This window comes from Rana temporaria, chromosome 1, assembly GCF_905171775.1.
Source record: "Rana temporaria chromosome 1, aRanTem1.1, whole genome shotgun sequence".
Lineage (NCBI taxonomy): Eukaryota > Metazoa > Chordata > Amphibia > Anura > Ranidae > Rana > Rana temporaria.
The window spans coordinates 606,495,485-606,510,327 of NC_053489.1; the positions used below are offsets into that span (position 1 = coordinate 606,495,485).

Here is a 14,843-nt window from a genome sequence, read left to right on the forward strand (position 1 = left end):
TTATGGAATACAGACTGCATTTAAAACAGAGTTTCCAAGACTTCCACTTTTCAACCAAAAGAAAGCAAACAAATTGACTAAACTTGGGCTTAAAAAAAACTGTATGCATATCTGCAATGGAAGAGTGCTGTCCACAGCAACCAGTCAGTGGCACTAATCAACCAATCATTTCCTGCACTACAGAAAAAAAGCTGGATTCTTATTGGCTGCCAAGTACAATACCTCCATAACTCTACAGTGGATTTCATAAATGTGTCTTGCAGGGTACCTCTATGACAAAAACAGCACCAAATGTAACTTTAAGGAAAGACTCCTGAGACTCCTTCCATGCCTGGATGCCAAAACTTCACAAGAAACTCAAAGCAAGTTTCCTTTCTTTAATTTCATATTCATAAAATGTAATATGAATGTCCATTTCTTTAAAGGAAGACTGAATAGAAGCTGAATATAAAATAGTGCTATCTAAGTTGCTCTACTATGCCTTATGAATCCTGCCTCTTCTGTAATATTTTCAGAGAACCATCCTAAATGCTTCATTTTTAACTGATTTTTCTTTAGACAACTGTAGAAATTTCTTGTCTCTGTAGTAAGGACCTACAACAATGTTTCCTTAACATATTACTAGCACTGATTGAAGGATATCCCAAAAACTCACATCAAAGTGCTCTAGACATTAAAGCCAGTCCATCCATATAAAATCCTAAAACATAAACATATTCTTTTTCATATACCTGAAAGTTCTTATTTAATGCTCTTCTTGGATAATTTTGGAAAAAAAATGGAATGTAAGTGGTGCAAAAATTTAAAACCCACCGGAACTTTAATTTTAGTGTATAATTACGTAAAATCTTTTTCATACGCCTTCATTTTATTAATATTACATTATTCAATATTTGTATAGCACATTTCCCCCTCGGGACTCAAAACACTTTATCTGCTGGTGAGGCAGATAGTAAGACAGCCATCTTGGGTGCACTTTGTTGAATAGGGCTATTTTGTAGTCATTTAACCACTTAAGCCCCAGAAGATTTCCCCCCTTAATGACCGGGCCATTTTTTGTGATACGGCACTGCATCATTTTCTCTGACAATTGTGTGGTCGTATTGGGAAAATATACCGCTCTTAAAGTTGCTGATCCCTTAGCTTTGCTTCCATCCCACTGGACCAAAAGGGTGCTGGCTATGCGCAGGTGCATTGGATAGAAAAAAGTCCTTGACTGCCGCACTCCTAAAACGATGTCTTTATTGCAAATGAAATCCAAAAAAAACAGAAAACAACCAAAATACGAGTAAGCATCATACAATGTGAAACATGTCAGCCACCTTTTTCCTTTTGTTCACTTTATTTTGACTGCATTATTTTGGTTGTTTTCTGTTTTTTTGGATTTCATTTGCAATAAAGACATCGTTTTAGGAGTGCGGCAGTCCAGGACTTTTTTCTATCCAATTGTGCGGTCGTGCGACGCTGTACCCAAACCTCTGCGTTTTTTATTTTTTGCGTATATAAACAAAAAAATTTGAAAAAAAAAAAACGTTTTTTTTTTACTTTGTGCTATAATGAATAGACCCCAAAAACGCATAAATATGTATTCTTCTACATAGTTTTGGTAAAAAGTTGCAATAAGCGTATATTGATTGGTTTGCTCAAAAGTTATAGCGTCTACAAAATAGGGGATAGATTTATAGCATTTTTATTTAGATTTTTTTACTAGTAATGGCGGCGATCTGCGATTTTTAGCAGGACTGCGACATTGCGGCAGACAGATCTGACACCTTTGAATTTTTTTGGAACCGTTGACATTAATAGAGCAATCAGTGCTATAAAAATGCACTGATTACTGTGTTAATGTCACTGGCAGTTCTGGCTCTTGTGCCCACGATCACAGGTGGCCGGCAGACATTGCGGCTGCTGGCCACGCGCATCCGGTTCCCTGTGGTGCAGCCTGCTATGGTTTTTAAAGGAGCCAATGTACAGGTACAGCGATTCGCAGGAACGAGCCAACCTGCCACCGTATAATGATGATGGCTGGTCGGCGAATGGTTAACTAACTAGCTTGTTTTTGGAGTGTGGGAGAAACCCACACAAGCATGCAGAGAACATGCAAACTCCATGCAGCTAGTGTCCTGACCTGGACTCGCATAAAGGACTGAAATTCATTAAAGCGGAGGTCCACCCACCGCTGCAAAAATTAAAAGCCAGCAGCTGAACATACTGCAGCTGCTGACTTTTAACTGTCCTGGAGTCCAGCGATGTCGGCACTGCAGCTAATGTTTCCATCAGCTGTCGGGTGCATGCTGCCTCTAATGCGAGTAAGGGGACTTACTGCGCATGTGCGAAGCTCCGCTCCTCTCTTATACTGGCCCGGCACCAGGAAAAGAGGAGGAGGGAGCCCAGATGGAGCTGAGGCTCCCAGAAGTGGGAACAGGATACCTGTGAAAGACAGGTATCCCTTTCCCCCCTCCCCCCCGAAAAGTGCCAAATGTGGCACCGGAGGGGGGATACAACCAACAGAAGTTCCACTTTTGGGTAGAACTCTGCTTTAAGGCTAACCACTAAGCCACTGTGTCTCCCATATGGATTATAATACATATCATTTACCTTCAGTGGTAGCACAAAGTTCTAAGCCCAAGTAGCAGTCTTCAGAGTGGAGTGTCACTGTCTGTGAGAGCTCTCTAACATCTTAGTACTGCTGATCTCCTCCAGCCTCTTCCTGTCTGTATGCACTCACTTCAGTGTCTGCTGCACAATGTTGCTCTGAACTGGCTTCCTGAGAGTGTCATCAGTTGATCATGCCTTCCCAATATAAGTTGGGTTGGCTGCTCGCAGTCTCGCCATGTGATCATGTTACAGGGTGACTGGGTGACAATGCAGGACCAAATTTGGAAATGCCGTCACTCCAACTGTTCCCATTGTGATGGAGACTGTGAGAAGCCAAATTGAAGTAACTGAACAAGGACCTTCATTATGGGATCACCTTTTTTTTTAATAAAAGCCGCAAACTAAAAAATAAAATCAACCTTTTAAAAGATTTAAAAGCTTATAAAAGTTTTTTAAAAGGAATTGAACTCTGGAAGTGGTGCAAAAAAAGAAGGCAATGGAGGCAAAGAACTATCCACCAGTGTTGCCTTTGGTACCCCGGCAGCAGATAATTTCATATTAAGAGCTAAGGCTGGCCATACAAGGGGGTTGAATGAAAGAGGATGACTCAGTTACCCTATACACACCCTCAATGTGGATAGGGCAATCCCTCATGCTGAGCAATTGTATTCTGACAGCAGGGAGACTACATGGATCGAAAGTCAATCAATGTATGGCTGGCTTTACCATGCCTATATGATGGTGGCCATCTTGGTAGAGGCAGAGTTTTCCTATGTCAGAGCCTTCAGGAGGAAGAGTTAGTAGCATATGGTGATATCACCAAATCTTACTCCAAATCTCCTGATACTATCAGTGAGAGACAGCAGTGCCTTAGATCTCACAGTACAAATATACGGCTGTGGGTACAGGAGTACCTAGGCACATTCACATACCATTGCTATTTTTTAGGAGGAATTCAGCACAAAATGTTGATTTTTAAGGGAACTGCTTAGCCATGTTTCTATCATATAGCAAATCTTTACTTTTGGAATTGAGGTCCACTTTCGGTAATTTCGTTCAGGTTTACCTTAATTTGAAAAGTCAAAGGCCCAGATTCACAGAGAGCAAGGCGCACATTATGCCACCGTAGAGCAAACACCGTACGCCACGCCAACGTAGCGTGGAGAGGCAAGCATTGCATTCAGCAAGCCAGTGCTCCCAACGCTGTGCCAGCGTGGCGTGGGTTTCAAAGGCGCACGCCGGCGTAGGTGGAAGTGGGCGTGACCCCATGCAAATGATGGACCGAGCGCCAGACAGGTACGTATCACGAACTGCGCATGCGCCGTGACGTGGACGCATGCACAGCACCCCCCTGCGCCTGCTCACAACCACGCCGGCACAACTGCCTAAGCTACGCCGGATCACTGCGTATGCCGTGAACATAACGTACACCCAGCCAGACACACGTCCAACGCACAATACGCCGGCTTGTGTTTCCTGGTGCAGAACTGTGCATGTATGTTGCTGGGTTGCACCTCATTTATGGGGACTAACTTTACGCCGGACGTAAAACTTACGCGCATCTCGCGTAGCATGCGCCGGGCACACGCACGTTCGTGAATCGGCGTATTTTCCTCATTTGCATGTTTGAATGGCTAATCAATGGGAGTAGCACCATACACCCAGCCCATATGTGCGCCCACCCTATGCCGGCGTGTGCAAGCTACGTCGGCGGGGTGTAGCCTGTTTTTAGGCGCATGTTGGTTCGTGGGTCTGCCGCACACATACGCCGGCGCACATTGGCACTTACGACGGCATAACGTGTTATATGTCGGCGTAAGTGTTTTGTCAATCTGGGCCAAAGTTCTTAATATTTATAGTTTTGCTGTGCAACTATGCATTTGAGATCTGTAGTGTTTACTTGTTATGTCAAATTTACTGACTTGTAAATAGTAGCAGTATTTACAAGTAGGACAAAAAATATTCTGCAAACCTGAAGCTATAATGAACCACAGACATCAAGCGGAACAAAAGGTTTTTGGGATCATTCAGTCTTATGACATAAGACATAAATTAATGAGCTCTGGTGCCAACATGTAGAGCTTCATTGTTGGTACGAAAAGTCACAGCTCTCTGATGACATATAAGAACCACCTGGCTTATCAGGCTCCAACTTATTTTAGGAAGTCTCATACTGTCTATTAGAACCGCTATATCCAGCATTGCAACAAATGACTTTTCTTGTCAGTGATCGGTACACAAAGGTTTCCTGTCAAATGGCTTGCTTCTCAACTCCAACATACAACCAAGGCATTTAATGAAGATCTAAAAATATGGCTGGTATAACAGACACCCATTTAAAATCAAATCCTTAAAGCTGAACTCTAAGTAGAGCCTTTTAATCATTAATCTATCATTAAATATATTTTTTTAATGAAAGTAGTGTAAGCACCTGCATCTGACCTGGTATCAGTCTCTTGCAATCCCTGAATGACAAAGAGATGAGCTTCAATTTCAGGCAGATTGGTCCTTTTAATGTATTTTCTTGATAGTGTCTTAAAGCATTTTTATTTATTTTGTATCCAAAAAAAGCTTTTATTTATTACAATGTAGACAGCCCAAAACAAGACATGGTATACAAGTGCAGAAACATAATCACAGTTGACCATGCCTTTAGCAACCTGTATAAGTACAATGGAGAGCATGCCTCCTATATAAAAGTTCTAACAAATATAATAGGAACATTACCCGAAAACGCCATTCCTATTGCCAATATACGTAATAATACCATCATTTTCAACTCACATTAAACCTAAGAAGCCTGTTCCTTACCAGACCATCCGGGGCAAGCGCTGGTACATACAGCCATTGGTTACAGAGTTTTTCATATTTCCGCGAGCACCCTCTATGTTGATAAATAATCTTTTTAATCCGAAGTGTATTACCAACAGCAGAGATCCACTCCTTGACTGTGGGAGGATTCTCTGACTCCAAATGAGACATTATTAACTTGTGAGCCAAAAACAAAGTCCTAACAATTGCTTCTCTTGTGTGGTTTTCACAAATTCTTCCAGTAAATTAAACATGCAAGGTTTGGGATCTAAATGAGAGATACTTGAAACACCTTGTTCAGGGTGTCCACCACCCACCTCCAATAGGAGTGCAGTTTTGGACACCTCTACAATAGATGGATCAGAGTGCCTTAAAGCTTAAGTGCAGCCAAAATCACAAACAGGAAACTCAGCACAAGGGACATAATTTACAGTCAGTAGGATGTGTGCCTTGTGCTGATTCCTCTTCTGTTAGTGAAAATCTTCCTCCCTCCTCCCTCCTGCAACCCCCCCCCCCCAAACTTCCGGTACAGCACTGCCTAATACAACTAATCGGCTGTCACAAGCTCTCAATAAAGGAGCTTGACTATGCTCACCCTTTCTGCACAGCTCCTTCATTCATAGAAGCGTCTATGAATGAAACACAATCTTTGAATGGAGGACAGGTGAATGATTGATAGCTCTGCTCCCTCCATTCAAAGATTGTAAGTCATTCATATAAGCTATAATAATGGAATCTCTGAATGGAGGGAGCAGAGCTATACTAGCACATTATGTTAGACTTACCTTAAGAATGGACCCCACCAGTGGCGCCCTGTAACCACTAACAGGGTTCCACCTTCCCCATGTCTTCTTCTGGGTTCACTAGCTCTGGCGGTCTGATTGGCCAGAGCCACAATGCCATCAGTCCTATGCATGTGCGTGGGAGGCACAGCACAGAGCTCTGAAGGAATGGCACAAGTATGCCTCTCCTTCAGTGTGCATGTGCCACAGATGTCACGGCTGCTGTTTGCTGGAATATCTACTAAATGGTGCACGTGTAGGAGATATTAATTTTACCTCCCTTTATTATAAGCTTACCAGTACATGATAAATGGCACAAAAGGATCTACTACCACTTTTAATACACTGGGTAAAAGAGAGGTCATCAAATGTCTGTTATTTTTCAGGCTTATCTGTAGCAAATGACTGGTTGATTAAAATGACAAATATTTAGGCATCAAAAACAGTTCAAACATATACATGTGTACTGTGAATGTAGTTGTTTCTGTATTTTTGCCTAAAGAAGCTTTTGCAAACTAGAAAAAGAATCCCAGAAAACTGCAAGTCAGTACTGAAAGTTGCCGAATATGCAAATTATGAACTAGCGTATTTGCTTACAACCAACTAACAGAATAATCTGTCATTACACTTGGCAGTAAGACTGCGTGAGTCGAATTTTACTAATGCATAGAGAAACCTGCTAACTTTTATAAGCACAAATGACGGAAAAATACAAATTGGGCCGAGTTACAGACACGTATTAAGTGTTACAGCTCTGTTGGATATATTCACATTTATTTGATTAATCAAAAAGTGTGTTTCCATATTAAAGCAAATTGTGTAGTTGTTAAAGTGCTTACATATAACTACAGAATTAAATTTGACTGTGACCTTGACAAATTGATTTTAAGTTTATACGGGGGGACTATCGTAAACAACTACAGGCAGCACACTATCCTAGGGTTACTTTTCAACTACCAGACCACTAAACAAGAGATAGACTTCAACTAGAAGACCACTAAACCAATGAGGGCTTCAAGTTTCCTGAATATTAAAAAAACCTTCTACCTCTTGTTGACTGTAGCCTCAAATATCCAGAGTTGTAAATGCAGTACAGTTTATAATTATTCTTGTACCTCTAACAATGTTTCCTTAAATCTGGCCCACTAATAAAGTATAGGAGAACCACCTTTCCAAGCTTCCGCACTGCAAACTGGTTGGGTGTCATTCTTGAAGCCCATCTGCAATCTATGGGAATGCACTGCCAAAGAAGAGTCTACACACCGATTACTTCACTGGGTTCACTAGAAGGGCACTGCAAACTGGTTGGGTGTCACTCTTGCAGCCCATCCACGCTCTATGGAAATGCACTGGCGTAGAGAAAAGTCTGCATGCCGATGACCTCACTGGGCTCAGAAAATTGTATTCAGTCATAAAAACACATAACTAGTCCCCTCTTTGAGGCTAAGTCTTCAAGAGATTTTTTCTGAGATACTGTATGTATATATATATATATATATATATATATATATATATATATATATGAATATATTGTTTTTGTTTTTGTTTTAAGTTGCTGCGTGCTTAATTTTTTTCCTTCAGTCTTCAGTCTAGCCACTTGATATTATGCAATCTCTTTATTCTGCTAGCAGTGGGAAGGTCCTGAATGCTGCTGGTGTCACATAATGAGCTGGAACCTTGCCCTGCTGATTTCCTTGTCAGCCCAAGGTAGCTTCATGACATAACCCCCCCCAGGAGTGGGTACTCACAGGCAGCAAGTTGGATGATGCTAGGTGCCACTTAAACAGAAAGAAGACTGGCATTGGATCACATAGTGCTGAGCCTGTTGGCAAGGATAAGTACTGCAGCAAGAGATTTTTGTTTAAAGTGATAGAAAAACTACTTCTAAATGTTTTATTCAAAACTGAGCTACATCTCTTTAGCCCGTATAGTCTCAAAACTGTCATTATTTAAGTAGCACTCAGCCAAAGTCCCAAATCATGACGCAGCCCCATAACTCAAGAGCCTATTGACATTTGTTTATTTTACGGCAGTAAAAAAGATGAATGTAACTCTTGGGTGGCTGGCTCACATTTATACATTGTAGTATAATCTGTTTTTAAATGGTAACTGGAAGTCTGGATTAACACCTATGCAATGAAGCAGCATGTAGTAAACGTGAGTTTTACTGCGTGTTATTGTAACACACGCCACTTTGCACAGTGTTGCAGTGCCAAAAATGCAGCAGAGATGCTTTAATAAATGCAGTAAATTACATGCAATGCACCGCAACAAAATGGAAAATTAGGAAAGGGGCCTAGAAACCATTAACACCTACGTCTTTGCATTATCCTCCTCACTACAATGAGGAATAAACTGACCCTAACGCTGCTTTAAAGGGGTTGTAAAAGTAATTTTTTTTCCCTAAATAGCTTCCTTTACCTTAGTGCAGTCCTCCTTCACTTATCTCATCCTTCCATTTTGCTTTTAAATGTCCTTATTTCTTCTGATAAATCCTCACTTCCTGTTCTTCTGTCTGTAACTCCACACAGTAATGCAAGGCTTTCTCCCTGGTGTGGAGAAAGCCTCCTGAGGGGGGAGGGGGCAAGCAGGAGAGTCAGGACACTCTCTACTTTGCAGATAGAGAAAGGTGCTGTGTGTTTGTTAGCCTCCTGACACTCCTGCTCGCCCCCTCAAAGGCTTTCTCCACATCAGGGAGAAAGTGTCACATTACTGTGTTTAGTTACAGACAGAGAAACAGGAAGTGAGGATTTCTCAGAAGAAATAAGGACATTTAAAAGCAAAATGGAAGGATGAGGTAAGTGAAGGAGGACTGCACTAAGGAAGCTATTTAGGGATTTTTTTTTTACCTTTACAACCCCTTTAAAAGCAAAAGCCAGGCACAAAAAAACAAACATTTATTTGATCTAATACTCTCACAAACATTGTTTGTCTATCCTAACTCCCTATAAATATTCTTAGTGGATCTATTACATTCCAGCAAACAGTGCATATTGATGAATATAGCTGACAGCTCAAGCAACATTAAATAGCAATGAGGTTTTGTATGTATTAATAAAGAATGCATTTTATTTGGGTTTATATACCTAATTCTGTTCTGGTTATAAAATTACCAATTTTTTCCTTAATAGTATATTCTTCACCTTTTTGCATTTGTTTATTTTCTATTTTCTGTGCATGAGAAGAAATAAACTGAAATCTGTCGCATTAACAGAGACCCCAATAGAGGACAAAGCACTTGTTAGGCAGTAAATAACTTGCCTGCACAGAAGTCCTTGGAATTTAGTAGCATCAAGCACAGATATCCATCAAGTAGTGTGTAGCCCTTATTGTCCCCAACACGGCAAATATCCTGTGCTATTATTTTGGCAGAAGAAATCCAGCCGCAATTCCCAGTGGCTTCATAGAGAAATATTTGTTTTGTTTCACCTTTGAATTATTTATGGATTTTTGCTACTTGACTTGAATGGCTAGTTAGCTATTATAAAATACATTGCTTCGAGAATTGTGTTGTTTTTTTTGCTAGCAGTTGCAGATCAAAAGGGTTACAAAACAAAACAGCTAATCAGTTAGTTGCCTATGGACTGACACATTTATACCTTACATCCTACCTGTGTATTAAAATAAAATATTTGTGTAAAACTATTAGCGGATACCTGTCACATCAACTAATACCTGTCACAGCAGAGAACACGAATGTGCAGCATTATACACTTTGCTTCATCTGTCCTGAAAATATCATTGCTGCAAGAAGAGTGCAGTATTAGCTTCAAGTGTTGGATCTGAGCTTGGGTTGTAACAGCTGTTGTGATAGGTTTCCTTTCATTTGTATTCAATAGTAGAAACGGTTATCAAGGTTATTGTAAAGAACAATCACAGTTAAGCTCTGGAGGACACCTGACATTCATCCATGGCAAAACAAAAGAACAGAATCTTCTGTACAGGCGCACTCCGAATAAAAATTGCCTTTATTGTAAAATCCAAAAATCCAAAACAGCACTATAGGTCACAGCAACCGGTCAAGCTGACACGTTTCACACTGTACTAGTGTTTAATCATAGGATTAAACACTAGTACAGTGTGAAACACGTCAGCTTGACTGGTTGCTGTGACCTGTAGTGCTGTTTTGGATTTTTGGATTTTACAATCATTTTTATTCAGATTGCCGCTGTCCAGAAGATTCTGTTCTTTTGTTTTGCCATTATACATGCATTGCCTGCACCCGTTGTTCTGAGAGAAGCAATCACTTTGAAGACTTCCACACCTGAGCGGTTTTTCTCTCCTTTGCTGACATTCATCCATCTAGGTTGTAAGCAACATGATCATCTATCCATCGATGGCAATGACCCATTACACAATAGAAGTGGTCACACAAGACCTGCAAGTTCATACAGATTTCTATTTTGTACATCTGCATCCTTTATGCCGGCCATTTAGTTATTTGCATAACTCCCAATTGTCCCTCATTTGAGACCAAATCCTTCTTTCCCTCGTTCAGCCTCAGTTGTTCCTCTTTTTTTACCTATTTTTTTTACAAAATTTACTATTTTATGCAACCCCAACTTCAAAAAGGTTGGGGCGCTGTGTACAATCCACATAAAATGCAATGATTTGCAAATCTAATAATCCCATATTTATTTACAATAGACAATAGAAAACATACCAAATGTTTAAACTGAGAAAATGTACCATTTTAAGAAAAAGATCATTCTGAAATTAATGGCAGCAACAAGTCTCAAAAAAGTTAAGAAGTGGCAACAAAAAGATGGAAAAGTGGAACTAACAAGGAAGAACTGTAAGAACATTTTGTAACTAATTAGGTTATTTTGGCAGCAGTTCAGTTATATGAAAGGGCATCCTGAAGTCTAATGCCGCGTACACATGATCGAAAATTCTGACAACAAAACCGTGGGTTTTTCCCAATGGAATTTTGGTTCAAACTTGTCTTGCATACACACGGTCATACAAATGTTGTCAGAAATTCTGAACGTCAAAAACGCAGTGAAGTACAACACTATGATGATCATTAAGTTCAATGATTCCGAGCATGCGTGAAATTGATCGCGAGCATGCGTAGGATTTTTGTGCATCGGAATTGCATACAGATGATCAGAATTTCCAACAATAATTTTTGTTGTCGGAAAAATTGAGAACCAGCTCTCAAATTTTTCTTGCTGAAAATTCTGACAGCAAATGTCCGATGGAGTCTGCACAACGTCGAAGTATCCGACCAAAAGCTCACATCGAACATTTGTAATTACAACCGTGCATTAGACTGGGCATTAGACGTAAAGATGGGCAGAGGTTCACCAATCTGTGAAATGCTGTCTATTTCAGAATAATGTGTCGCAACATAAAATTGCAAAGCCTGGGTTTTTGAGATTTGCGAATCATTATTTTTTGTTTTTATGTAGATTTTTACACAGTATTCCAACTTTTTGGGAACTTGGGTTGTAACAAAAGTGATATGTTACACCAAGCTTTTTTATCCAACCTCTACATTACTGCATTTATATTTTGAAAGCCAATTAAAAGGAAAATTAGAGGTCAAAAAAACATTAGTGTGATTTAGCCAATCATTTTCTGCATATTAGATCTTTGTGGTAAGTTTAACTGGATCCGTGGCAGGGACGTGTCCTTTAACTACATACTGATTGCTAAAAGGTGTCCCTTTTTATCAATTCAGAAAGTTGGGAGGTATGTATTTGTTAATCTCAGAGATGAATGTCAATCTATATATAAGGCAACAATCAGCATAGAAGGTCTATAACAGTACTTTTCTCCTGCTCTGTGGCACTTTCGGCTACAGTACTTCTACATATCACCCTCACCAATTTTGCAGCAATCACAAAAGAACCATAAAATTACAAACAGCACAAAATAATGTCTGATGTCAGACATATGACTGTATCTACCAAAATGTATTTATTTTTTTATTACAGAGCCTAAGGCCGCATACACACGACGTTTTCTCGGCAGAATCCAGCAAGAAACTCGATGGGAGACGTATTCTGCCGAGAAAACCGGTCATGTGTACACTTTTCGCCGAGAAACCCGTCGGGAAACTCGTCGAGCCAAAAAGAGAGCATGTTCTCTATTTCCTCGACGGGCAATGGGAAAATTTGGCTCGACAAGTTTTTTGACAGCCGAACAAGGAACTCGTTGGGGAAAACTATGTGTTTCGCCCGTTGAGTTTCTCGGTCGTGTGTACGCGGTCTCAGTCTCATGCTGATATACACACACTATACACCCAATATATAATAATGCATTTGTATTTTTTAAACATTGCAAGTCTTAGTATGATCTTTATTTCATTGGTCCAGCTTGGCACATTGTAAGTACTCAAATCTCATATCTGAGTGACTGATATGGAAGGTGAGGATCATTGTAATAGTCTGTAAGGAGGATGGCTGGGGGTAGTACATAAGGTGTTACGCTCTCCATGTTTCCCTACTCATTGGGCATCAAGCAAGGGTACAGATGAGGTACCTTTACTGGAGCAGACAACTGGTCTCAAATAAACTCTCTCAATGTATTATACACCACCATGGTCACTGATGCATTTAGGAGGATCACACAGAGCCCTTGCCTTCCCCACCTGTCCACCGCTCCCAGTAATGGTATGGAGCCCCATCAGGTAATCTAGTGCTGACTCCATGCATGCACTTCACTTAACTCTTTCTCTTCAGTACCCGTGTACAGGTTGTGCACCATTGCAGGGCTGAACTGTTATCGTTTGCTATGGGAGACGGACTTGCTCTTGAAGAGATCGCTGACAACAATTTCTCCAACTAGAAGCTAAACTCACTGTTTAGATGGTGTTAGAATTGTGATGTCACCACCCAGCATCTTCACCTTGTTCAAGAGAACGGCTTGTATTCATTAAAACAAACAATGCATTTTGTTAAGGGCAACAGTGCCAAGCGAGCAAATCCTTATGGTCACTATGCAGAAAAGAAGGACAAGGATCCAGAAAATTGTGGGCACCACTGTAGCAGCGGCAACTACTAAAGTTATTGTCACCCTTCACAGTGATCCCTCAGATATGAGATTGGCATATTTACATTGTGCCAAGCAGGACCATTGTAAACATGCAATAAAGATCACACTGAGAATTACCGGTATATAACTGCATGAGATTGAACCTAAATTTTCCAACTTGATCGTATCATCTCAGTCCTCTAAAATGGGAAACTGCTTGTCATGGTGTAACAAAATGTATTCAAACTAAATAATGAAAAACATAAGGGAAGAATTAAGATACACATTCATAATGAGCTATCTGTGTGTTCTAATGTTGCTATGACGCCATGTACCACTATTATCCACTTTCCCATGGAATAAAGTGTATATTGATACAGGGATCGGTTCCAGAGTGGTTAGGGAGGTGAGTTGGTTGTGTTGCGAACCCCTAATTATTCTTTCTCAAAATTCTTTAACCTAGTTTGGTAACACTGAAATGCTGTACACTTGTTGAGCTTTTCTATGTAAGGACTTTCAGGGACACCGTTATTAAAATGTTTTCTCCTTTGAACTTATAAAGGCCATCTATAACATGGTTGTTAGTGACTAATACAGCATCAAATCTCAGAGGACAGTTTTTTGCTGTTTAGTCCTTTGTAATCTTTTTTCTCTCAGTTCTCATACTTGAATCCCATTTGCCTTGATTTAATTTTAACTTTTTGCTAATTATTCTACAGACAGTGTGGAAGATGAATTGGAGATGGCCACAGTGCGGCATCGCCCCGAGGCCCTCGAGTTGCTTGAAGCACAGACTAAATTCACAAAGAAGGAGCTCCAGATTCTCTACAGAGGATTCAAAAACGTGAGATATTTTATTATTTTCATGATTAAATGTTTCTAAAAGGTCATTAAATCTCCAAGGTCACAGCAAATGAGGCTGGTGGTAGCATATAACAACCACACACTACCAGTATATACATATGAACCCTACAAAGTACAGCATGGTCTTGACAAAATGTGAGAAATTCACTTTCCTCAACCCTAAAATAGATCTAAAAATGTACCTGGATAACAGCTCAAGCACTATGTGTAAACATTTGCTATTTATTTCATAAAATACCATTTTGACCTTCTTTTCATCCTTTTTGGTATCACAATGAGGGTGATTTCCACCAGCTTCTTTCAGCCATTTCTGTCTATGTGCGTTGCAGGATTAGATGAACATTATTGCTTGGGCTGGCTTCCTGATAATATAACAATGGTGCACTTTAGTTGCGCAGTGGGTCTTTGCATGGCCACTTGTGGTTTCCACCAGGGGCACATGCGACAGGGTGAAAACACAGGAGCATCCAACTTCAACTTGTTCAATTGAGCTCTGACAAAGAAAACCTAGAAGCTGATTTTGCGCTCTCTGGTTTTAGTAAATCAATCCCAGCCCTGCACTACGGAAGCCATAGGAAAGGTAAGTATAATATCTATCTTTTTTCCCCCTACAGGTCATTTTTACACTTTAAACTGCACATTAGGGAGGATGACCTTTCACTTACCAAGTTAAAACTATTAAGGCATTTTAATGATTGTTTTTATTTTGTCTACTTTAAATGAAATGGGCCATGCTAATATTAACTTCTTATGGGAGGTGTTTTCCTTGATTTCCAGGTCACTTTAACATAGTTTCATTAAAGACTA

General features: G+C 40.1%; 1 protein-coding gene across 3 annotated transcripts in view; it reads left to right on the top strand.

Moving 5' to 3' along the window:
• KCNIP4 (potassium voltage-gated channel interacting protein 4) overlaps positions 1-14,843 on the top strand; it is an 894,954-nt gene that overhangs the window by 741,829 nt on the left and 138,282 nt on the right. For all 3 annotated transcript variants that reach the window (XM_040335194.1, XM_040335193.1, XM_040335192.1), the window contains exon 2: positions 13,892-14,016. In XM_040335194.1, the coding sequence (XP_040191128.1) occupies positions 13,892-14,016 (125 nt within the window). The remainder of the gene's footprint in view (positions 1-13,891; positions 14,017-14,843) is intronic.